General features: G+C 47.7%; 1 protein-coding gene across 2 annotated transcripts; it reads left to right on the plus strand.

Annotated features, from left to right (window-relative positions):
- The first annotated feature begins 772 nt into the window (after window positions 1-772).
- On the plus strand, window positions 773-25,121 carry atp8b3 (ATPase phospholipid transporting 8B3). 2 transcript variants are annotated; one of them, XM_048977546.1, is made up of 28 exons: window positions 773-835; window positions 3,957-4,021; window positions 4,846-4,937; window positions 5,080-5,193; window positions 6,656-6,754; window positions 7,034-7,095; window positions 8,785-8,857; window positions 8,966-9,036; window positions 9,181-9,272; window positions 10,394-10,552; window positions 10,801-10,889; window positions 10,999-11,192; window positions 13,299-13,507; window positions 13,755-13,786; window positions 15,588-15,744; window positions 18,535-18,723; window positions 19,124-19,236; window positions 19,336-19,488; window positions 19,670-19,781; window positions 19,878-19,953; window positions 20,413-20,521; window positions 20,679-20,865; window positions 20,943-21,166; window positions 21,540-21,623; window positions 22,256-22,480; window positions 22,992-23,130; window positions 23,548-23,678; window positions 23,775-25,121. In XM_048977546.1, exons 2-28 carry the CDS (start codon window positions 3,985-3,987, stop codon window positions 24,078-24,080), a joined length of 3,528 nt encoding a protein of 1,175 aa, XP_048833503.1. In that variant the 5' UTR covers window positions 773-835; window positions 3,957-3,984; the 3' UTR covers window positions 24,081-25,121. The 2 variants fall into 2 exon arrangements, with proteins under 2 accessions (XP_048833503.1, XP_048833504.1); XM_048977547.1 differs by having other exon boundaries at window positions 19,348-19,488.
- The last annotated feature ends 977 nt before the right edge of the window (window positions 25,122-26,098 follow it).

A 26,098-nucleotide genomic window follows, 5' to 3' on the forward strand; every position in this document is an offset into this window, starting at 1 on the left:
CACAGAAAGACGGTGATAGAAAACACATTTATCGGTTTGAGCCGTCTGTGAAAATATCACGACTGTAATCATAATAATCTTACTGCGCGGTAAGTGGGGAGATGTAAAGAATGACAATACGATCATTAAACGAGCACCTTTTTTCCGGAGAGCATATAATGGACGCCTTTGGGAGGCTGTTAGGTGCAACTGGCACATCTCGTGCTCAGATACACTCATTAGCACACTAACGAGAAGGTGGCAGACTAATTACCCAAGGCTGAGAGACAGCTCCTGGGCGTTCACTTCACTCTGAGGGAAGGAGACGGGGCTAAAGGTCCCAGCGTTTGTAGTGGAGAAGTGCGGGGGAAGACATGAGCTGAAGAGGATTAAATAATGCAAACAAAGCTCTGCTTTTCCGGTGCTTTAATGTCGAGAGCCACATTCACTCCCATTAGCTCTGCTGATGACAGCGACTTGCTACAGGAATAGCAGCATGGTGCCCCGAGGACCCTCGGCTGGCCTCAGCACGCCCGATTTGTACCTCCACTGTTTCTTATGATTAGCTGTCTCTCTGACTGGGTTTTAGCGCTGGTGTGAGACATCAGACGTCGCGTACTGTGACAATGGAACAGTGCAGGAGTGATCACTGTTGGGGGGGGCTGGGTGGGGAAGGAGGAGGGAGGAGATGCTGGCGTGAGGTGGATGCTGTGCCAGGCTTCTGTAGCTGTTCTCCCAAGCTCCGCCTCTTCCTTCTCCATAAGCACAGCCCTTCCTAGTGCCTTCCCCCTTTACCAGCAGGTGGGTGCAGATTCACCTGCCTGAGAGACAGAAAGCGAGAGGATGACCTAGACTGGTGAGTACATAGACAAACTGTGGTGAATGTGCAGCATCAGAGGTGATAACAGGTTATAAATGTGGGGAGGTTCTCTACAGGCAGATCTGTATTAATATAGTGAGCGCAACGATGATTTGAAGCACATTTCTTCACCAGAACTTCAAAGTCTCATCAGTTACACCTGATGTATTTTTGATTGATTGATTGATTGATAGATTGATAGATTGATAGATTTATTGATTGTTTAAACTGCTGGCACAGAAAATTAGATGGTAATGTTATGCATCTGTCTGCACTTTTACAAATTGCATTTAAATACAGGTGTGTGAGGTAACTGCGAGGTAATATTTGCTTTGAGTTGTTTCGTGTGCTGGTTTGTGTCAATGCAAGCTGGGCTAACCCCTGCTTTGTTTCATTTGAGTGTATTTCTGGAGCATGCAGTGGTTGCTTTGCTCAGGTCTCTACTGTCAATATCATGAAGAGGAACCTGAAAAGGCTCAATTTTTTGCCCTGGCATTGTTGACTTGAATATCTCCATTGTCACTGTTGACCTTATTGTCAGCTGCTCATAAAAATGATTAAATGAGCTAATCTGATCAACAGTGGGGAACTATTTCAGCATTTCGCAACCAGGCAGCAGTTCTCTGATTCCTTCCTCACCCAAGGGCTAAAAAATCAACCTGTGGTTGCTACATCTCTTAGGCAGGTCGCAGTTTAACAAGCCACGGTAATTCTGTTAGTCCTGCATCAATGAGAGGTTCCGCCACTGAGCTGTAGTTGCCTTATGGGCTTTCAAAACTGCTCTCAGAAAGAAATGAATGAGGGTGAAAGTCGGACACCAGTGATCGAAACCAGCTGAAAGTCTCTGCAAAGGCTGTCGGTGTCCCAGGAAAGAGCAGAGGGAGTGAGGTCAGAAATGAAATGAGGACCTACTCAGGATTTACTTTGTCCTGTAGCCAAATTATAGAGTAGACTGGAAGTATTTTACTTTTATATTCAGGTTCAGAGAGTAAAAGTCCGGACCAAGATTTTGTTTCAACCAACCAGTTGAGCATAAATATTCACAGTCACAGAGCACTCAGCTGGTTGGTTGAAACAAAATCTTTGTCTGGATTTGTACTCTCTGAACCTGAACTACCCATCTCTGTTTATATTAAAACAGATGGAACAAGCAGCTAGGTAATTTGGTATTAAAATTGCCCCCAAAGTGTCTGCGTGTTTGTATATGTCCTGTGACTTCCTGGATAATCCCCTTCTGTATGCAATGGGCTCTGGGATCTCAAGTAGTGGATGGAAGACTGAAAATGGGGCCTTGGATTGCTCGTTAGGGGCGGAAGACATAACAAAAGGACAGAATAGTTCTGAAAGGAAGAGTGGTTTTTGGTAATGGCCAATCAAAATGGAGTCATGGTTCTGCTGGTCCATTACCCAGAATGGCTCCACTTATCACGAATACAAGCATGCAAATTAAACTATGTGCCACTCGTCTGAAAACTCATTTCATACAGCTTTTCCAAAGCAACGTACAAGTGAGGAAAGCGTGTGGCCCGACATCAGGGTCAGTCAGCATCCTTGCAGCAATTTGGATTCAGGCCCCTGTTCAAGGGTCCAACACAGTCTTTAGTCTGCTGGCTGCAGGATTAGAACCTATGATCTTCTGTATACAGGCATAGAGCCCTACTCCACTGAGCTACATAGCTTCCTCAGATTAAAGCTAAAATTGCAGACTTTATTACTTAATTTTAACAAGCTTAAAAAGATCAGTTTTACCCAGCTCTAAAGAACCTTCCATTCCTGCACCTGGCCACAGGTTTTAATGCGCTTGTCTGTCATAAACACTTGCTTTGCGGGATTTGTCACTGTAAGATAAAACGTAACAGGTTATCCGCTGGGAATGTGCAGTTCATGTACCAAGCTAATGTACACTATATTTCCAAAAATATTGGGACACCCCTCCAAGTCATCGAATTCAGGTGTTACTCCCATAGCCACGGGTGTATAAAATCAAGTCAACACGGTCAACAGTTTGTAAATGGAGGAGACGTATGACAAGTTGATTCTTTTTTGGCTTCTACTGCATCTTGGTCCAAAGGCCAAACTCAATTTGCTTGGTGTGGAGAGCGACATCTACAGGGGACCAAGGACATACAGTATAGGGAGGCTCTGTGCGCACCAAAGTTAATCTATTGACGCAGGCTGTGGTGACAGTCGCTAGGCAAAGGAGAACAACATGGTGTACCAGATAAGGCGAAATTGCCAGAAAGTGGAAAAGTACGGACAGGGGCAGGGGCTACTGGTAGAGGGATATAAGACAAACATGAACAACAAGGAAGTCGAACTCTGTTGGGATACAGTGTGTCGCAGAGTTCCCAGATCGATCTGTTGGAATAAAAGGAATAAAAGGTTATTGGACAACTCATCCACGCCTCCGGGTGATCTCCTCTCATCTACGGACCCGGTGGAGTCGGCGTACTCCAACATCGGACAATGCTTCCTAACTTGGTTCTTGGGGACCCACAGGCATCCAAAAGACCGGATTGGGAAACACTGCACTCTGTCAAGAACATTTCTTTAAGTGTTAGCTGTAAACTCATAACAATCTCTCACAGCCTTATAATATAACCAAAATTAACAGTAATGTAATGCTTCTGCTTACACCATTATAAATACCCTCTTCACACTAATCTTCAAAAAACAACTACAGTGGCTGAAAGGGAAAAAAAAGCTTACACTCTGTGCGTGCCATGTAGTCCTGCTTGTGGTGTAATATTTCTGGTGTTTTTAAGCGTGGTGTCCCACAATGCATTGCTTCTATATAGGCACCAAATGAATAAATGTAATGGATATATACCTCTAAATATCAGTACCCCATTTAACGGTGTCCAAGTCTGCACATTATCATAAGTACGAATAAACAGAAAATGTAAAGCAGAAACTAAATGAAATTAAGTTGAATTAATCATTTATTCCATGCTACTGAATGCAAGCCCAATAGTGGCAATCACAGCCGCTGGTTTATTTAACCTGCTAAATCTACAACGCAGCAGCATGATGAGTAACATGGCTAATCAAAAAGGGCCTTCATTAAGTGGCTCAGGAACTGAATTGTTGTAATCTTGAACCTCCTCTTTTCTTCCAGGCAAGTTCTCATCCTCTTCTGCTCCGCCATGTCTACAGGAGTTTCTGTTGGCTCTGTGGCTGCCGGTTAGTACATCTCATTTCTTTGGGTGTTTATCAGTATGCGTACTCGACCGTGCTTGTATCCTTGTGTACACGTTTTACGTCATCTTCCATCGCCGAAGATCATTTCCAATACTTAGAATAGAAGTACAGAGGACAGTAAAAATCCCCACATGTTGGTCTTGCTCCGCCCCAAATATCAAGGGTACATCCACTGCATCCTCGCCAAATGAGACCAATCCCATGATTCACTGCACCCCAAGTTCGTTCTGGGGAGGCAAGTTAGTAAGACCAGTCTTGCCAAGACCATAATTATGATCTTTATTTTTTTGTGGTATTTTTTGTGTCTGTATTCTAGCCTCAAATGATCTGTGACACACTACCTCACTTTTTTTAGTCTTATTTAGTTTTTACCAGCATGTTATCATTTGAGCAGATAGACCGAAGCCTGAGATTCTGCATAATTTAATGGTAATTTTAGAGGTTTGCCCATCAGCCAGGCTTTGCGACGTATTTCCCTAGTGCACCGATCTCGGCTGTAGGCTGATATGGGCTGATATGTTAGCATCTTTTTAGCCACCTTAGAATTCAAAGCAGAATAACGGTGTAAACACAGCCATTTCATCAGAACCTTTCAATATACTTTTCACAGTGGGAGTAGTAAAAGATAACATTACAGATTACCCAGCTTAAAGGAACTTCTTCTGCCTGTGGTTCCTAATACTTAGAGATGGGAGAGTAGGGACCATGGTGGGATAGTTGTGTTGCCTTCTACCTCACATGGTGAATGCAATGCTGAGCCACACTCTGCTTAACTGTATCGGTCCCCACATGTGTATGCATGACAGATCTTTCTTGGGAGGTGAGAGCCAACGATCGGCTTTTCCACAGAAAACAGCAGAGAAGATCCTGCCTTTGTCTCCACAGAGGCAGATATTCTGTGAGTCTGGTGCAGCGTCGCTGTGTTCCGTCCTTCCGTGGGATGGGGAAATGGCAGCTCCTCCCCGGGGCCTTGCGTTTCATCAGACGGCCTTGTGCTCCTCTGCTGACTTATAATGATGTTTTTTTTTTTTTTGTTGCAGGACAATGTAATCCGCAGTTATAAATATTCCGCCCTGACCTTCCTGCCTCTCTCACTGTTTGAGCAGTTCCAGCGCATTGCCAACATTTACTTCCTGTGTATTGTGGTTTTACAGGTTTGACTTTTCCTGTACTTTTTGCCCTTCTCTTACTCCGTAGAATATTTATTCTTTTTGCTGCTATCACCGATCCCCACAACACATCTTAATTTTTTTATTATGTGAGGTTTATTTAGTATAATGCAACAATATTCAGTCCATGACATAACCATGTGCTCCATGTTGTCTGATTATATGGTAATGTTAGTGTAAACGTATGTTTGTGACTGCAGCTCTACTGGGAAAGTGTCCTACTCCCTGTTCCAATATTACAGTAATATATGTTACATAGAAATGTATGTCTAGCACTTACAATACCGTTGCTAGCATACGGTGGGTGGAGAGAATAGCAGAAACACCACATGAAAAACTTTAACTTGAAGTACCTAAATCACTATTACATGTGCACGCTACAAAAGGTGAGTCATATTAGGCTGAAGACATTTAGCAGTATGTGTCAGCTGTAAGTTTGGTATGTGAGTTTTCAAAGCAACACAGGGCAGAGTTCCAAGGAAGCCGGATTGCCTGAACTGCAGGCGCATGACTCAAAGCCGCAAGGTTATATCACATCTCAAATCTCAAAACACATGACAGCATGTGCCAAACAAGCAACCTTCTTCATGCAGCGGTCGCATGTCACAGCCCATTGAGAGGGATAGATGAACAATGAGCAGGATAGTTGCAAAGCATCACCGTAGAACTAAATCAGCACCTCTTTGACCCAGTCGCAACAAAACCTGTATGTCCTGAGCTTCAAAAGGCTGGAATAGATGGCAGAGCTGCCATTGAGAATCTGCTATATCCAAGGCAAGAGCACAAAGGACTTATAATCTGGTGTAAAGAGCACAATACTTGGAACCCAGAGCAATGGAAGAAAGTAACAATGGTCAGATGAGTCATTTTCAATCTTTCTTCTAAATCTAGATGGGTTTAGAGAAAAATAAAAGGATGCCTTCAATCCACCACTTGGGCGATCTATAGTGGTATGGGACGCCATCTTGAAGGAGTGTTTAGGTCCAGTGTTGCTCTGCATGGTCTTATAAAGGTACAAGGAACATGGGGGCATTTAACAGAAACAGGTGCATCCTCATAAAGCCAATGTTCTTGTATTCCAAGTTGATAATGTACCCACACACAGTGCAAAACCCATTCTAAACACACCGAAGTCACGCATCATCCATGGTCTCCACGTCACTGAACTTTATGGAAAGTTCAGGGGCACGGAAGACGGAGCACATTCCTCCTATTTTGTTCCCTCGAACAGCAGCTGCACTTGACTCGAGGACTGAAGCTGTTCTTAATGGGTAACACAACTCTGTGTTTTTGCATTATTCGTTTATGTTATTTTTTTCACCCCCCTGTATATTTGTCTCCGGAAAGACCTTAGAGAGCTTACTGTACTTTTCAGGCATTAATGCAACTGACATTGGGTGGTACTGTGAGGTTACTGACAGGGCATTCTTCATGGTGCTTCTTCTAGAGCATCCCTGCCATCTCCACCCTGCCCTGGTACACCACCATGATCCCTCTGCTGACTGTGCTGTCTGTGCGAGGCTTCAAAGACCTGGCCGACGACTTGGTGAGACTCCCGCTCCCGTTCGTGCTTCTTTTCAGCATCTCCTCAGTTGACATGTTCAGAAATAGCAAATGTGGAGGATGGCAGGTGGATCCTCTGACCTCCATGAGTAAGATGGAGCGTCTCTGGTGCTCCATAGCTTACCGCAGTAGCTACAGCCATTTGCATGGCTCATCATGGTGCTGTATCCCTTTACATGCAAATCCTGACTCACGCTGTTGCCATAAAGACAGCCAGTGCCATCTGTGTTGTATGTATGTGTGGCTTTTCTTGATCCCTTAGGCCCGCCGACGCAGTGACTCTCAAATCAACAGGCAACCATGTGACCTGTTAACCAATGAGGGGTGAGCAGAAAGTGAGAATTGGCTTATTGTGACCGATTAGTGCATTGCGTGACATTGTAAATTTATAATAGTGCAAAGATCCTTCTTCAATATACAGTAATATACATTCTAGCTTCTCATGCTAATTGGGGTTAGATTTTACAACGCAGTGGTATTCGAGCAGAGATTTCATCTCATCTGATTATTTAGTACCACTTAACAATAAGGCTCCCTTTTGCCATTTGTAAATGGTAGTAACTCATCAATAAAAAGAAAACTGTTACAACTTGTTTAAAATTGTCTATTAATAATTTACAAAGTGTTACAACATAATTAATAACCAGCTTATAAAGCATTCAGAAACCTTTTACAAGGGTAGCCTTATTGTAAAGTGGCACTGATTTTTATTATTATTTTTTTATATATATAATTTTTTATGCTTAGTATTTTTTCTGCTTGGGATGGTCTTGAGCAGCATTGTTACGTCGTAACCTCTAGGGCTGGGAGTTTGAATTTTGCTCCTAGTTTATTGTTACATTTCCACTCCCAATAAGAATGAAGTCGTGCCCAAGCCAAACCACGAAGAGACGGTTTTCCGTCGTAAACTGTGTGAGCTGTACCCGACCCGTACCCAACCCGTACCCGACCCGTACCCGACCCGTACCCAACCCGTACCCGACCCTAACCCGACCCGACCCGTACCCGACCCGTACCCGGGCTGGCAAGTATCGTACATTGAGATGAATTGATAGATTCCCAATAACTCCGAATTTGAAATGTTCCAATCTCCCGTTTTGAAAAATGACTATGGAACAGCAGAGCGGAATGGATTCATAACGCAAATTTGCACAGGCCAATGCTAATTTTGCATTTGACGCTAACATAAGATGCCGATCCTCACAGACGTGGTAGCAGGAAGTAGCACACAGTAAATCATGATGTACACCTTGTGAACAGCAAATAAGCGTCTCTTTAGTTTTACGTCACCGTCACTCTCCACACCCAGCGCCGCCTTTACAGAGCCGACCCTCTTGTAGTGGAAAACCGAAGTGAGCTGGAACCACATTGTATCCTCATTAGGGTCTCTTTACGGTATGGGTTGGGTCCAGCCTAGTTCCTGTATGCCTTTGGAAAATCACCGTGTATGGAGCGTGCGTGCTCCAGTGTCCTTTAGTACAAAGGCTTGAAATATTTCTAAATTATCGATTAGTGTGAGTGTGCCCTGCATTGCACTGGTATCATTCCCCCTGGCAAGTACTGTATGCTACCCAGGACAGACACCACCCTCCCCATGACTCTGTACCAGATAAATCCATCCATCTTTCAAGAACTTTTCTTGTTAAGTGTGTAGTTGGTAAATTCATTCACACATAAGTTCTTTTCATTATGTGAATCTTTATTCTGAGTTCAATTAAATCCACTTAATAAGGGAGGACAAATTGTATCACAGTGGTGTTTGGTTATTTCTTGTGCCGTGCTCTAACTGTTTGCAGTATCCCTGAGTAATTTCTCAGAAGGTTTTATATAGTAGAGCAGAGACTCGTATTTTCTTTATTTCTCCCACATATCTCAAGGCCTGGAAACATGGCTAAGAGAAGAGTCCCCTTTCAAACATGGGGATTCAGGGGGAGGCATGCAGTCCATATGCTTTGTGTTCAGTTTGTAAGGGCTTTTGATGATAATCTTCTGATGCCTGTACATCTCTCCCAGCTTCACTTCAGTTCAGTGGAAGGATGTGTGTGTGGGAGATGTTCTGAGGCTCCACAAAGACCAGACCGTGCCGGTGAGACTCTGGGTGGGGCAGGAAGGTGGGGATTGGGGCTCGAATGGGAAAATGGCAGAGGCACCGTCTCCCCTCTCCTTTGACTCTATGCTGCCCCCCCCTGCCCAGGCTGACCTCCTCCTCCTGAGCACAACCGAGCCCCACAGCCTGTGCTACATAGAGACGTCCGACATCGACGGGTAGATCTCCGCCGAATCCGTACCTCTCGCTCGCCCATTTCTCTGGGAGAAGACGTGCTTCTGTCACCATATGGCATCGAGCAGGGAGGGTCATGCTCTCCCGGCCTGGGCGCCGGATCTTATATTTTGTGTTTTTCCAAAAAGGGAGACCAATCTCAAGATCCGACAGGCACTGGCCGTGACCCACCAAGAGTTAAGCTCGGATCCTATAGAGCCCAGTCTGCTAGCTTTTGATGGTTGGTGCTGCTTTGTTATTGAAAAATCAATTTTCCCTCCGCCGAACAGGGAGCGGTTAGCCGTTTGCAATGCCCTCCTGGCTTATGCATAGGTTTTAAGTCCTTCAATCACTCGCACTATAAAAGGGTTTAGAGCCGACGCCAGCTTTGCTTATGAGTGGCTCTGGTTTCTCTGTTGCAGATGTTCTGCTTTTCTTACAGCAGATGAGATGAGTGATAAGCGTGCGGATGATTGTATTGTTTCGAAAGAGTTAGCCACCCACATGTTATAACACTTCTGTTCCCTTCTTCTAAGAATACTTGAGATACTTTTTGGGCAATAATAATTTTTGGTACTTTCTGTTTGTCATTTCACATCCTTCCTAGCAATATATCATTTGATACTTATATTTTATACTTTAAACTTTGCAAATGCTTTGTTTCAAGGCCAGCTGACTACCTTATTCATATATGTAGGTCCTTTATCTCTCTCCATCTTCAAGAAACACCGGAAAGACCCAGAAATTCCTCTTTTAGCCTGATGTTAGTCTCTCTGTTCCCTGAGTGTTTTGATGTTGCTCTTCTGGTCCTTGAACATCTTATTAGGATCTTGCTTTGTTGGACGTTGCTGTGCAGCTTCTGCTCTTATCCTGCTTACACTCATAACTGGACATTCACTGGATGCTCAGTTTAGCTGCACTTATGCATAGTCGACTCCTCGACAGACCATATGTTTGTAATGCGCTATTTGCCTCACTTATACATCACTATGGATAAAAATGTCTGCCAAATAAAAATAAAGGTAAATGTAGTGTAATGTTTGTTAATCAAACGTGCTGTTGGTTAAATAAGAGAGCTAAGAATCTTTATTGTCACTGCACGGAGTAGCAAAATGTCATTTATCAGCATGAGATTTAATCTCCGTAAAAGGTATAAACATTAATACTGTGATCCCATGGATCCATATTACAATTTTCTATTCAGTAGTATCAGCACTGAATTGTTTATTCAAGCTGCAACCGTGAAGTGATGGTACCTCTAAAGACTGTAGAGCAAACATGGGGCAGATGGAATTAAGAATAGTGTCCGTGTAACCCGGCAATGGATAATGGAACCAACAGTCTTTGTCCTCGCCTTCCTAGGCCGTGTCTGGTGCGAAGAGCCTAACAGCCACCTGCACTCTTTCAAGGGAGTGCTGGAATGGAGAGACATGCGCCACCTGCTGGACACTGGGCATATATTACTGCGAGGGACTGTGCTTCGCAACACCAGAGTTGCCTATGGCTTGACCATATACACTGGTATGCCGGGGGTGTGTGCTGCTGCAGACATGTGTTCTGGCCACACAGCACAAACAAGGTCTATATTAGTATTTCCTGTGAAACTTCACAAAGTTATCTCCCTTGGTTTTAATGGACATAATGCATCAACAGTGTGAGCTCTTATTTAAGTCGAGTGCTCAGTTTCTCAGTATACATTTGAATATTTACTGAAGCGATTCTCAGTGCCCTGCTTAGGAGTACAATAGATTGTGCTCTATCTCCTCTAGGTTTAGACAGTAAAATCCTTCAGAACTGTGGTCAGACTGCAGTGAAAACCACACAGGTGGAGAGGACCCTGAACAAGGTCGTGGTTGGGGTGAGGTGCCGGGACAACCAATTAGGACCGAGGGCGGGTAGTTAATCGGAGGTGGAAGGATTCCAATTGGCCTACTTGTAGCGGTAGCGCCCCTGTGATTTGTCCACAGATCGTGCTGTTGGTGCTGCTGGTTGCTCTGCTCCTGTCTGTGGGTGCTGGAATATTTGAGGACCGTGTTGCCCCCAGCATTGAGGTGCTAGCTGAGCTGGGGGGGCGCTACACCCCTATCTACAAAGTTTTCCTCACATTCTGGGGCTACATCATCCTGCTGAGTCCCTCCATGCCCATGTCCCTGTACATCACGTGAGTGAAAGGCAGAGGCTGGCCTGGCATGTGTGTGCATGCTCGTGTGTCTGCATGTGTTTGCGGACCTTATCGCTTAGGTGCAAACAGCACCAGTGTGCAAAGAGCATCTGTGTGTGTGTGTGTGTGTGTGTGTGTGTGTGTGTGTGTGTGTGTGCGCGTGTGTAGACCTTACCGCCGGGGTGTAAAGAGCACCTGCGTGTGTGTGCGCGTGTGTAGACCTTACCGCCGGGGTGTAAAGAGCACCTGCGTGTGTGTGCGCGTGTGTAGACCTTACCGCCGGGGTGTAAAGAGCACCTGCGTGTGTGTGCGCGCGTGTGTAGACCTTACCGCCGGGGTGTAAAGAGCACCTGCGTGTGTGTGCGCGTGTGTAGACCTTACCACCCGGGTGTAAAGAGCACCTGCGTGTGTGTGCGCGTGTGTAGACCTTACCGCCGGGGTGTAAAGAGCACCTGCGTGTGTGTGCGCGTGTGTAGACCTTACCGCCGGGGTGTAAAGAGCATCTGCGTGTGTGTGCGCATGTGTAGACCTTACCGCCGGGGTGTAAAGAGCACCTGCGTGTGTGTGCGCGTGTGTAGACCTTACCGCTTGGGTGTAAAGAGCACCTGCGTGTGTGTGTGCGTGTGTAGACCTTACCGCCGGGGTGTAAAGAGCACCTGCGTGTGTTTGCGCGTGTGTAGACCTTACCGCCCGGGTGTAAAGAGCACCTGCGTGTGTGTGCGCGTGTGTAGACCTTACCGCCCGGGTGTAAAGAGCACCTGCGTGTGTGTGCGCGTGTGTAGACCTTACCGCCGGGGTGTAAAGAGCACCTGCGTGTGTGTGCGCGTGTGTAGACCTTACCGCCGGGGTGTAAAGAGCACCTGCGTGTGTGTGCGCGCGTGTGTAGACCTTACCGCCGGGGTGTAAAGAGCACCTGCGTGTGTGTGCGCGTGTGTAGACCTTACCGCCCGGGTGTAAAGAGCACCTGCGTGTGTGTGCGCGTGTGTAGACCTTACCTCCGGGGTGTAAAGAGCACCTGCGTGTGTGTGCGCGTGTGTAGACCTTACCGCCGGGGTGTAAAGAGCACCTACGTGTGTGTGCGCGTGTGTAGACCTTACCGCCCGGGTGTAAAGAGCACCTGCGTGTGTGTGCGCGTGTGTAGACCTTACCGCCGGGGTGTAAAAAGCACCTGCGTGTGTGTGCGCGTGTGTAGACCTTACCGCCGGGGTGTAAAGAGCACCTGCGTGTGTGTGCGCGTGTGTAGACCTTACCGCCGGGGTGTAAAGAGCACCTGCGTGTGTGTGCGCGTGTGTAGACCTTACCGCCGGGGTGTAAAGAGCACCTGCGTGTGTGTGCGCGTGTGTAGACCTTACCGCCCGGGTGTAAAGAGCACCTGCGTGTGTTTGCGCGTGTGTAGACCTTACCGCCCGGGTGTAAAGAGCACCTGCGTGTGTGTGCGCGTGTGTAGACCTTACCGCCGGGGTGTAAAGAGCACCTGCGTGTGTGTGCGCGTGTGTAGACCTTACCATCCGGGTGTAAAGAGCACCTGCGTGTGTGTGCGCGTGTGTAGACCTTACCGCTGGGGTGTAAAGAGCACCTGCGTGTGTGTGCGCGTGTGTAGACCTTACCGCCGGGGTGTAAAGAGCACCTGTGTGTGTGTGTGTGTGTGTGTGTGTGCGCGCGTGTGTAGACCTTACCGCCGGGGTGTAAAGAGCACCTGCGTGTGTTTGCGCGTGTGTAGACCTTACCGCCGGGGTGTAAAGAGCACCTGCGTGTGTTTGCGCGTGTGTAGACCTTACCGCCGGGGTGTAAAGAGCACCTGCGTGTGTGTGCGCGTGTGTAGACCTTACCGCCGGGGTGTAAAGAGCACCAGCGTGTGTGTGTGTGCATGTGTAGACCTTACCGCCGGGGTGTAAAGAGCATCTACGTGTATCTCGCTTTTTTGGCACATTTCTATCAGAAAGCAGCCCCTGCCTGGACATGCGTCAACTTTCACACAGTCAGACGCAGGACGCCGATTAAAAGTGTGAATGTTGGGGGGTGATCTACGACGACCGTCTTTAAACGGTCTGTGAAACCACAGCGCCCCCTCACCCCGGCTACCCCCCCCCCTCCTTCCCGCTGCAGGTTTGAGCTAGTCCACGTGATCCACAGCTTGTTTATCGGCTGGGATCTGGACCTGTATGACGGGGGAGTCGACGTGCCGGCCCACGCTCGGAGCACGACGCTCAACGAGGAGCTGGGTCAGGTGCGATACCTCCTTAGCGACAAGACGGGGACCCTCACCGAGAACCGGCTCATCTTCCGTCAGTGCTGCATCGCCGGCATCCTCTACGGTTTGTTAGCTGACAGCAGCCCCCCCCTCCCTAGCTCTCTCACAGATAATGTAACAAAGCAGTCCATCCCAGTAGACGAGCCCGTTCTGCATTCTGTAGTTCAGCCCTTTCTTCCTTTCTTCCTAGTGAGATATTCACAGTACCGTCTGCGCTGTGCATCTTCTCTATCCTGTTTGATAAAGGCTACCATTCTTCTAATGATTTCCTTTAAGTTCCATGAGGTTCATTCACATGTTTTTGCTTCCAGGAAACATGCCAGATAAGGCAAAGAAACATGACGTAAGTTTACATGTCGATATTTCAGCAGATCATTTATTATTTATATTATTATACCTTATTGCTGCAAATGCGTGCATGTGTGTCTGTGTGTGTGGAGTTCCGCACAATGTAATAAAGCCTGTTATTTAGAGATTGTAGGGACCATTTTTCAGATCCCCACAAAGATCTGTGAAGTCTCAGTTCTGCTTAAAGGTTAGAACTGGGTAGGGGTTAAGGTCATCATATTGGGATTAGAGTTTTCCCCATACTAGAGGAAGTATTTTAATTAGCCTATAATTAGCTGGAATCACTGGAAGGCTTTGCAGTTTATGACATGGCTCTTTGTGGCCAGGGTGCTGTGGTTGTTGCTCCCACTGGATGTGTGATGGATGGGCCCCATGGGGCATGATCATTCGGAGCTCGATCATGTGAAGCTCAGGGTGGAACTCTTTCCAGCGGAGAGGCTGCTAAATATGCTTCAGTTATTAGGAAATAGTGCCCCCTACTGGCTCACTAACCTTCCAGCACCTTCAGCAGCTCTTTTCTAAACAGACATTCCATAACTATGTCGTATTTGGAATGTAGAGACACCAGGTAGCCTGACTGCATGTCATTTGGAGTGGGAGGGCACTCACACCCCAGGGGGAGAACAGGCACACTGCGCGCATACAATCTTTTTGTTGGGGTAAAACTATTATTTTGTTCAAAACCTCTACAAAAGTCACCCCAGTATATAGGAACTATCCAACACACACTAGTTCGTTAACTCAACCACCAGCGTGCCCCCACTAACACCTCATCAAATTATTTCACTTTCACTAATTAATTGAGGTGAAATTTAAGGAATACATGGAATGGCTGAGGTGCCCCTGAGGAGAGGTTAGGGAACTGAAGCGCTGTTCATCGCACCATCAAACAAGATGTCAGTAACTTTTTTGAGAAGTAAAGAAATTCTTATTTTTGGGTTTGATTACTGTTACTGTTCATTTGTGGGTACATTCCTAGGCAAAAACAGGCCAAAACCTAATTTTAAGTTGTTTTAAAGTTATGGTAACATGGTGGTGCAGTGGTTAGCACTGTTGCCTCACATCTCTGAGTCCCAGGTTCGAGTCTCCGCCTGGGTCACATGTGTGCAGAGTTTGTATGTTCTTCCCATGTCATCGTGGGGTTTCCTCCGGGTACTCCAGTTTCCCCCCACAGTTACTAAATTACCCATAGGTGTGCCTGTGTGAGTGAATGGTGTATATGAGTGTGCCCTGCGATGGGCTGGCCCCCCATCCTGGGTTGTTCCCTGCCTCGTGCCCATAGGCTCCGGACTCCCTGCGACCCAGAAGGATAAGTGGTTTAGAATGGATGGATGGATACACTTGCTACCCAGATATATGAATGCTCATGTGTTCATATATCTTCACTGCCATATATATAATTGCTACCCAGACACACCTGTAAACATTTCACCTGACTGCTATATTTTTCTGAATTCATCCCTCAGCTCAATGCCATCAAACTTGTGCTGTGTTTTGTATAGTGAAACTATCTTGGCAAACCTTGGCTGTTCTGTTAAAACATTACACCGACTTGCTGCTTATTGTGTAAAAACACGCGCCTTTCTTGGGAAGGGTGAATGTAGGAATGTTTCTGTGATTTCATACCCTGGGGGCTCATCCACCTTCACTTCCAGTACCGTGCGCGGGGGTGCCATGTCTAGCCTTTTGTGTGGGAGATGTGAATGTACAGTGATACTTTGTGCTGACATGCCACCCAATGGCTTGCTTTCTGACACACCCCCCTCTCCCCCCCCCCTCGGGGCCTTGGCCTGCAGACCCTGGACCTGAGCTGGAACCCCTTTTCATGTGGGGGGCTGCAATTCTCAGACAAGCGGCTGGTGGACACACTGCGAAAACCCGGCTGCCCAGAAGTGCGGGAGTTCTTCAAGGCGCTGGCACTGTGCCACACGGTCATGGCAGAGTGGAAGGAGGGTGAGTGGAGCTGGCGGGCATATATGTGACCCATCACCACGAAATGAGTCTTAAGTGGCACTGGTAGAAATACACCCATAAAACTCATTTTGTGGTGATGGGTCACATATGGAGGGGTGTGTCACCTTAAAGGGGACAGTGCCGGGAATTAGGGAAGAGGCCATCTGACATGGTCATGTGACTCAAAGGGGACAGTCATGCACCGACTGACTGCATGACCTGAAATTCTGCACGTTTTAAACGGCATATTTTAATTGCTGCCTGTAAAGTACCAGGGCTTAAAGCTGAGCTGAACAGTCAGCTAAACACGTTATTCTAGCTTCAGGCTGCTACTGACATTGAAAATCCTATGAATAGGACAACTATTAATAGGCTTATGATTTTGACAGACAAGTGATGTTTATTAAGGTAAACCTTTGCTAAGGAATCAAGGTATTTTTACAATACACAAGACGCTGCCATCATTTCACATCAAAAGCCGCCGCGCTGATAAGGGTGAAACGCCACCTTCTGGTCTTATACATTTAAATTATTACTATTATACCACGAATAAGAAGGGCGCTGATTTCCTCTTACCGCACAGGTAGCGACTATAATCTTTATTCTAACTTGCATTATTTCACGGAAACTATAAAAGCAAAGAAATCGCTCCAAGTCATTGAGACAGTACTTCGGGACGTGGACCAGGACCTGAGTTTCGGAAATGATTTACTGATGTAATGCATCTGTACTTATAATAAGTAATATATATTTACTTTGCCCCTGTAGCTGTGTGTTTAAAAACCTATAATTGGCTTGGAGCGCATTAACCCTCTCATGGTTACTGCACATTGTGAGTTATACTTTCGTACATACAGACTCTGGTCTCTTGATGTGGCGGCTTTTGCGCTGTCTTATTTTTCATATGGTTCAGACTTCACACCCCGATATACGATATTCCATCCATCCATCCATCTATTTTCCAAACCGCTTATCCTACTGGGTCGCTGGGGGTCCGGAGCCTATCCCGGAAGCAATGGGCACGAGGCAGGGAACAACACAGGATGGGGGGCCAGCCCATCGCAGGGCACACTCACACACCAGTCACTCACACATGCACTCCTACGGGCAATTAAGCAAGTCCAATTAGCCTCAGCATGTCTTTGTACTGTGGGGGGACAGCGGAGTATATACTATATTCTGATGGTATTTTAGTTCGCGTTATTCCGGTATCCTCGAAATCTTAGCGATACGATTAAGCGTAGGGCAAAATGCAGTTTTGCTGAAACAATTACTGTGGTATATTAGGCCTAGTTATAGTGGTAAATGCATTTTGCTTCGTAAACGTGGAGATGTTTTCCACTTCCAGTCCAAACATGTAAGCCGAATGTGTGGTAATTAACCGAGGTACAGACAGGTTAATGCGGCCCAGACCGCTTCACCTCAGGTGGTTCTTCGCCTCAGCAGCCGTGCTTTTAAAAAACGTATTAATGCCCAGCTTGTCATGCATTAAATCTTAATTAATCGTAATTAGGAGCACGCCATGAAGCATGGTTTATGAATAATGTTATTAAAGCTAACAGTTTAGCGTGAAATGTAAGAGAGAGCCATTTCTCTCGGGCTGCGTGTAACAGGTATCTCGCCCTAAGCTGCCCCCTGCCACGGATTCCCTCCCCTGACGTCATCGCACCATTTAAAGGCAAAGTTGTTTCTCCAGCGCACCTGTGTGCATTACAGCTAACAAATTGTCCAACAATAACCAAAAGGTACAAATATCAGTGACTGGTGCAAGTTTGGTGCATGTATGATTTTCCCAGCCAGAGTTGGGGGCGGGAATCTGTGGAAGGGTGGCCTGCTCTAAGATGCCCCCCCCCCCAGCTAGAATCTTTTCCTTATGGCCCAGCCCAAAGTAATTTATGCAGCACAAATAAGGGATAAATATGAGTATCTGGTGCAAGTTTGGTGCTTGTGGGATTTTCCCAGCCAGAGTTAGACAGGGGGGGCATTCTGTGGCAGGGTGGCCTGCTCTGAGATGCCCCCCCAGCTATAATCTTTTCCTTATGGCCCTGCCCAAAGTAATTTATACAGCACAAATAAGGGGTAAATATGAGTATCTGGTGCCAGTTTGGTGCTTGTGGGATTTTCCCAGCAAGAGTTAGACAGGGGGGGCATTCTGTGGCTATGTGACTTGCTATACAATGCCCCCCCCCAGGGTTTTTTTCTCATGGTTGGATGACTTGCAATATGACTTGTTAGCTGTATTGCACACAGGTGGTTTAGAGTGAATGGTGAAATTTAGCTGACTTTTGACTGTAGATCGATGTCAGATCATTTCCAAGCGTGACGGTGCTGAGTATGAAGTTAAACGCCGTATCATACTATACGACGACAGAATAGAAGAAAATTTTCAGCAGGATGGATTCAACAAAGTATCAAAAATATCTTTCAATTAAATCAGTCCCTTCTTGCGACTGAAAGCGACTGTATTTGCACAGACGAGCATTGCCGAGAAGAAAAGCATTACTGTAGCATTTTAATGAAAAAGTTACTGTCACATTTGTGACAAATTACAGGAGGTTGTGAATGATAACTTAGGGTTCTAATGTAAAAAGGCATAATAAACAACAACTATGAGTTTTTTTCAGTCGGTTTAGGGCTAGAAAATTAATTTACAGCAAGCGTTCGCTTCTGCTACGCTGGAGAAGCAACTTTGCCCTTAAATGGTGCGATGACGTCAGGGGAGGGAATCCGTGGCAGGGGGCAGCTTAGGGCACGACACCGACGTGTCTGAGGAAGCTTCTGCCGCCGCAGGGGCCCCGGTGTACCAGGCGGCGTCCCCTGACGAGGAGGCCCTGGTGGGGGCCGCCCGTGAGCTGGGATGGGTGTTTTTGTCGAGGACACGCGACTCCATGACGCTGAGTGAGCTGGGACACAGGCGACAGTACGAGCTCCTGGCACTACTCGACTTCACCAGCCAGAGGCGCCGTATGTCTGTGCTTGGTAAGCCTGTGCAGCATCACCGTCCACCCCCCCCCCCTTACCCCCAGGCCCATTACTTTTTTTTCAAGGCCTTTACCCAGAACCCCTTTCACCTCTCATCTGACCATTCTGGCTTCAATCCAACACACAATTAAAATGCAACATTCTGAATACTGGAAAAGTAGCCGCGAACTTCAAACTTACCATCGGTTCAGAAACCAAAAGCAGTTGAAAGATAGCAGTATTTATAGGTAATTAACTGTTATGCTGTTGGCAGTTATGCCTGAGTCTTACACTCGTAACTCCTTTATGAATGAGAGAAAAAACATTTAACGCACACAATGATCAGGTCAGCCTCAGGTGGTCTTGTTAATTACATGATACTGTTTTCTATTTCTGTATCGTCGTTTATACCCTACAGTGCGAGACCCTGAGGGGGAGCTGAAATTGTACTGTAAGGGCGCTGACATTGTCATCCTTGAGAGGCTGAGGAAGGACACTACGCACTGCGAGAGCACAGAAAAAGCACTGGAAGTGAGCCTGAGTATCCCTGTCGTGTGTTATGTCACTGAGTCTCTCTGCTGGTTTTTCCACCGTCCCGCTGGACCAGTCGCCTCCTGCATCCCACCCCAGGTCTTCTCGCAGGGCTGTCTGAGGACGCTGTGCGTGGCGGTGCGCTCCGTGCAGGAGGGATTATGGGAAGAGTGGAGCCGTGCCCTGGAACAGGCTGCCATGACGACGGGCGCGTCGGACGACCTGTATGACAACATGGAAAGAGAGTTAACTGTAAGCTCGAAGCATGGGGGAGGCTGTTAGGGAGACGTATACGCCGTGGGGGGGGGGGGGGGGGGGGGGCTCGTTTAAGCACGGCACCCTGCCGCGGTGCAGATTTACAGCGACACACATCATGGTCGGCGATGGCGAGTGAGGTAGGTTAAGCTTGGAGTGGCTGTTTTCTCATGGGCAGCTGTTGGGGGTCACTGCCATCGAGGACCAGCTGCAGGTGGGGGTCCCAGAGACCATCGCCACTCTCCGGCAGGCTGGCATCAAGGTGTGGGTGCTGACGGGTGACAAGAAAGGTACCGAGCTGTCGCGACAGACCGCGCAAGCTTTTAGCTACGGCGCAGTGGCGTTACCATCCATCTCGGCTCCTCTCTTTCTCTGTGTGCTTGTAGAAACCGCGGTGAACATCGGCTTTGCCTGCAGGCTGCTGGACCCGGACACCCGACTATTACAAGGAGAGGAGCTGAGGTCAGGGTCGCCGCCGCGTGGATGAAAACGCACGACCGGACACACAAATGCCGAAAGCCTGGAAGACGCGCGGCGGTCTGTCATGAGAGGGGCCACCTGGCCCTCACACCGGCTGACATTCTTACACTAAGAGCTCACAGCAAAAGACACCTTTTATATAAGGATTGGACTGTATTATGATGATGCGGTATACTGCGATATTTTGGGTATATTGCAATATTCATTATAAGTCTGATAAAATTAATTGAAGGGGCATCCCCATGACAATATTTGGCATTTGCTAAAGTATATTGTAGGCAAGAGCGCAGGTTTACTTTCAACATGTGGACAAGTGAACATTCCTAACATAGCCTTAGAAGCGGCCAGGCCTGGGTTATACATCAGTTCCTTTGAATTCTGCGTAATGAACGATCACATCAGGCTGAAGGAACAGGTGGCTTGGCTGCTGTCCTCCTACAGACAGCTGCTGCAGACCCCCAGCCCGGAAATACCCCTCAACGGTGGCCAAGGGAAGGGCAAAGGAGCCGAGGACAGGACAAGCGCGATGGTCATCACTGGGCCAGAACTGGTACGCTGGGAATCCTCACTGCACCACACGTATACCAAGGCCGGGGGGCGTGATGAGCTGCCGTCACACTCACCTTGGGGTCTTGTGAACTACCGGCATGGCTGGGGGCACCAAAGCAAACATAGCGACAAGCTCTACCCTCCCTCCATCTCTACAGGTGGAGTTTGAGGAGCAACCGGAGTTGGGCAAGCGCTTCATCGCCCTCTCCAGGCAGTGCCAGGCGGTGCTCTGTTGTCGGACGACGCCAAGCCAGAAGGCGGGAGTGGTCCAGCTCATCAGGAAGTACACCTCGTCCGTCACCATGGCAATCGGAGATGGCGCCAACGACGTAAACATGATTAAGAGTGAGTGGGATAGTTGATGATAAAAATCTGTCAGGAAACATCTCCTCCACTCACTCACTCTGTTTCTTGTTACCTAGCGGCTCATATTGGCGTGGGTCTGAATGGACTGGAGGGCGGTCAGGCGGTACAGAATGCTGACTTCTCATTGGCCAAGTTTCACTTTCTGCGCAAGCTGCTGCTCGTCCACGGACGCTGGTCTTACCGTCGCATCAGTGTCTTCCTGCGCTACTTCCTGTATAAGACCAGCTCCTTCGCCTTCGTGCACATCTGGTTCGCGTTTTGTAACGGCTTCAGTGGGCAGGTCAGGCAGCCTGACTAAAAACGTCTAAATTCGCTGAATTACTTCATCCATCTTGTGCTCTGTCTATCAGTCGGCAAAAGACACAGTGCCCCCTCAAGTAAAGTGTTACCACATTTTATTTCGCAATACAGGACAATCCTGCATAATAGAGAATGGGTGGCAACTCGTAATTAATTTTCTTTAATTAAGTTCGTTGAGGACCCTTTTTAGTGGATGCCCCTGGGCTCAAGCCTGGGTAAGCCCGTGCATGAAAGTGCCCCAGTTTTTTACCTAAAACGGGTGATGAACACTCAGACTGGGTATAAATGAACATAGTGAAGGTATATACTGTTTGTTCTGGAGGTATAGCTGATATCTACCCATTTTCATTCAGCCTATGTATGAGAGCTGGTTCATCACACTCTACACCATCCTGTACACATCCTTCCCTGTGCAGTGCCTCGCTGTGTTTGAGCAGGTAATATAATGAGTGAAACCAAGCAAGGAGGTTCACCCTCGGGATGTGGGAGACCCCCGAAACCTGATCTATGCAGCCCCGATCCCGGCTTAGTGGGAGGCTAACACTAAGTACTAACCTGATGTGTTTCAGACGTTAAAATCCAGATGGATTCAGTTGTGTTAAGGATCGGTGCAAACTACCTAATCCGTTCTTTTCAGATGCAGTTCACATATAGTGTATATGTGTGCATACATGTGTCAGTTGACATCATGTCTGTGTTCTGTGCCTGGGCACAGTTGGGTAGGAAAACGCACCGTGCCTGAGACCAGCTGTCTGTACATCTTCAAGTGGACCCGGGCACAGTTTAGCAGGACGATCAGGCTAGTCAAACGAACTGGACTTTGGGTATGGTACAAATCGGCTAGTGTGCGTATATCCTTAGAGGTCTCCGGGACCAGCTGCAGGGTTCTCATTTGCGATGGACAGCACGTGCAGTGTTTCAGGTGCCAGTTGGCTGCTAGACGCCAAGTGAATCTTCTTAAGTGAATCTCCGTTTCTCGTGGCCTCCTGCTGCTGGCTCCTTCCCACAGCCTCCTCCCCCCCCCGTTTCATGCTGAGCTGCTGGCGAGCTCCCCTCTCTGTCCTGGCAGGATGTGAGCGCGGAGGGCAGCCTCCGTTGGCCGTCACTGTACCAGGTGGGGGTCAGGCGGCAGCTCTTCAACCCCCGACTGCTGGCTGCGACCTTCCTCTATTCCATCTACACCTCGCTGGTCCTCTTCTTCATCCCCCTCAGTGTCTTCCGCTTCTCGGCCATCGACTTTCAGACGTTTTCCGTCACCGTGGCCACAGCGTCCGTGTTCACCAGCACGACTGAGGTCAGGGGGTCAGGGCTTGGGGCAAGATGCATGTGAAACACACTGTAGCAGTGCAGTAAATGGTGCATAGTAAAATAAATAGTAAAATGCTTACAAATTGGTAAACTGTGCAACTAGTTACCCCAGGAAAGGGCACCGTAAAGGGGGGGAACATTGAGACGATTTTAAGGGCCCCTGAGTGTATCCATACCTGAGTACCCACGTGTGTAGTATGGCAGGTATATTGTACCCCACGTGTGTAGTATGCCAGGTATGTAGTACCCCACATGTGTAGTATGCCAGGTATGTAGTACCCCACGTGTGTAGTATGCCAGGTATGTAGTACCCCACGTGTGTAGTATGCCAGGTATGTAGTACCCCACGTGTGTAGTATGCCAGGTATGTAGTACCCCACGTGTGTAGTATGCCAGGTATGTAGTACCCCACGTGTGTAGTATGCCAGGTATGTAGTACCCCACGTGTGTAGTACCATCACTAAAGTAGTGGAACATCTCTGCTGTTTATCCCTCAGCTCATCCTCCAGACTGGCTACTGGACCATGTTCAGCGCGGCAGCAGTAGTTTTCAGCATGTCAGTGTATTTCCTGGCGACACTGATCCTCCACAGCCCTTTGCTCCATAAGGTCGCACCGGCCGACTTTTACTTCTTAGGTACCCGCCGTTCGCTCGCAGCTCGGCACCTGAACGCACCATCTCTGAGCAGACCACACTCTGTACCCAGTCAGGGTACAGCTTGTTTACTCTGCGCCTTCATACGCACGTTAAGGACCTTTGCAAAGTCGCACATTCACTCTATGCCCCGAAAGCACCCACCAAATGAAGATATTCTATTTTGAAGGCTTATTTAGAATAAAATGGCCCGACGTGTGGCTCAGTGGGTTCAAATCCCAGGCTCGGCAGAGTGATGTCACCGTTGGGGTTTTGTGTGAGACCCTTAACCCCTAATTGATCCTAGGACTGGCAGAGCCTGTTTTTTTTTCTTTTCAAATTGTGCTTTTATTTTGGATAAAAGCATTTGCTAAATGAATAAATGGAACTTCAACTCAGTAATGACTTATGTGTGTTTAGGGGCTTTTCAGGACGCCTTTGCCAACCCCTTGGTGTGGCTGACGGTGCTGCTGACCACCTGCACAGCAGTGCTGCCCTCCCTGACCGCCCGCGCTCTGGTCCTGGTCCTGAATCCTCCCGACACACATCGAGTGAGTGAGCGCTTGGGGGGGAGAAGTTGAACGTGTCTGGCAGCTGGTCACCTTGCGGTCTGTGCCGGCTGATCCAGCCGTGTGTCTGAAACGCAGGTGCACAGCTCAGACGGCGCCGTCCAGACGGAGCGACACCTGGAGCTGCGCTCAGCCTTCAGAAGGGGCCACGTACACCGGCGCTCTTCTTACGCCGTGTCCCAGGGCCCGGGTTTCGGCTGGCTCATCACCTCTGGCGTCGCCCTTGACAAAACCCCCACGGCCCAGAATGACAGGGTGGATATCAACAAGATCAAGATGGACTTTGCCCCCAAGATGCAAACGGATGTTCCTCAGGCCGACCACAGCCAAGAGAGTGCAGGATGTGGTCAGACGGAGTTGACAGCATATGCAGTCAGTCTTTGAGTGGATCTGTCTACAGCCCGATGTCATTCGGAGTTAATTACTCTGAATTTTACTCTGGTGTTGCGCTGCTATCTGTGCCAGCTGTCATACAGGTTTCATCCATCCATCTTTATACCTGCTTGTCCTATGCGGGATCGAGGGGGTCCAGAGCTTATCACAGAAGCTATGGGCATAATGCAGGGAATAACCCAGGACGGGGCACCAACCATCTCAAGGCATGCGCACACACACCATGCACACACACACACACCATGCACACACACACACACCATGCACACACACACACACCATGCACACACACACACACCATGCACACACACACACACCATGCACACACACACACCATGCACACACACACACACCATGCACACACACACACCATGCACACACACACACCATGCGCACACACACACCATGCACACACACTTTTTGATACACAAATATTCCTTTGATAAACATTAAAGGAAACCCCCCCCACCCCAATCTAATTGTGATTCCCCACCTAGGGTAAAAATATTAAAGGATCCCCTCGCCCCCACCCTTCCCTAGCCCGTCCTTAGTTCTTAGTAAACACTTAACCTCGAGTTCTCGAAAGAATCTTTACATTATTATTTTTCTGACCGGTGTCAAAGGTGTAAATGTAAAGAAAATATTTTTAACATATGACCAAAGTGTGTTTGAAATAATTCATAATAGTTTTATTTTTAGATAGGGTCAGATAAAAATATTCGTTCTTGATTTACTTTTCTTTATTCTGTTATTTCCAGTATTTAGATTAGCCTGTAAAACCTGATTACAGTGAAAATTACCATGGCAACCACTACATTATTTTTTGCTTCTTTTTACTGTTAAAATGCTGCCCTGAAAGCCCACTTATTTTTCAATGTCAATTCATTCCTCAGAATTGTGTGTTTACGGGTCGTGCAACTCGTCTATCCTTTCTCAAAGAAACCAAGCTCCCGTGAGTCATTTTTCAATCATTTTATTTGATTTTTTCAAAACACGCAATTTACCCATATTATCCATTTTAGTTTTAATGTTCTGTAACAATTATTACTTTTTTTTCTCCATCTTAGAAGATCTGCACTAGTGCTAAACAAAATGTACTTCACAGGCTGTTAGTGGTCCTCTGTGACTGGGCTGGGAAAGGAGTCTCTCTGAGCATCGTGTGAAGCCAAGCCCCCCCCCCCCCCCACCCCATCAGGGGAGCAGGGGGTGGCCCTATCCCCCAATCCCCAAAGGTCAGCTGCTGAGTGTGAGATTCAGTTTCATTCAGGGTTTTAGAGTGCGCGCCCTTCCGCTGCAGTCGGATTTCGCAACACTCTGGTCTGGTAAATAAATGGCAACAAATATCCAGAGACTCTGGCCCAGAAGGGGCTTAGTAAGGGAGTGTAGCTTCGTAAGGGAGTGTAGCTTCGTAAGGGAGTGTAGCTTCGTAAGGGAGTGTAGCTTCGTTAGGGAGTGTAGCTTCGTAAGGGAGTGTAGCTTCGTAAGGGAGTGTAGCTCCCTTTACGGTGTGACTGTGTGTGCCTACGTGTGTGTGAGCTCACAGGTGTTGCTGTCTGAGTTAAGAGGGGCCCACAGGGTGGATTTTAGAAGGTAGAAAGTCCCTTGATTTGGGGGTGGATTGTCACGTGTAGGATTTCATCTTTGGCATCAGTTCAGACACTCCCAAAGCAGGAAGGGGTGGTGTGCTTGTGTAGGTGTGCTACGAAATTTAATGCACACGAAAAAGATCTGTCTTTAACTGGGCCCTCCACACACGACTCGGCACATGCCTGTCGTTTTACGCTCATGTAAACGTCTGCACAAGCGTGTTGCATTTGGTGTTACTTCCCAGCCGTTAAGAGAATTTTTAGGATTCTCGCAGTTTAATTCGTGCTATGTTACCTGCTAGTTAGCTAAATGTGAAGGAGGACGTGACCATGCTTTGCTGTGCGTTTTCTGACACCCTCTAAAAGCACCCTGGGTAGCTGAAGCTGCCAAATATTTGGGCAGGGATGAACAGATGGGTTGCC

This window comes from Brienomyrus brachyistius, chromosome 15 (assembly GCF_023856365.1).
Source record: "Brienomyrus brachyistius isolate T26 chromosome 15, BBRACH_0.4, whole genome shotgun sequence".
Lineage (NCBI taxonomy): Eukaryota > Metazoa > Chordata > Actinopteri > Osteoglossiformes > Mormyridae > Brienomyrus > Brienomyrus brachyistius.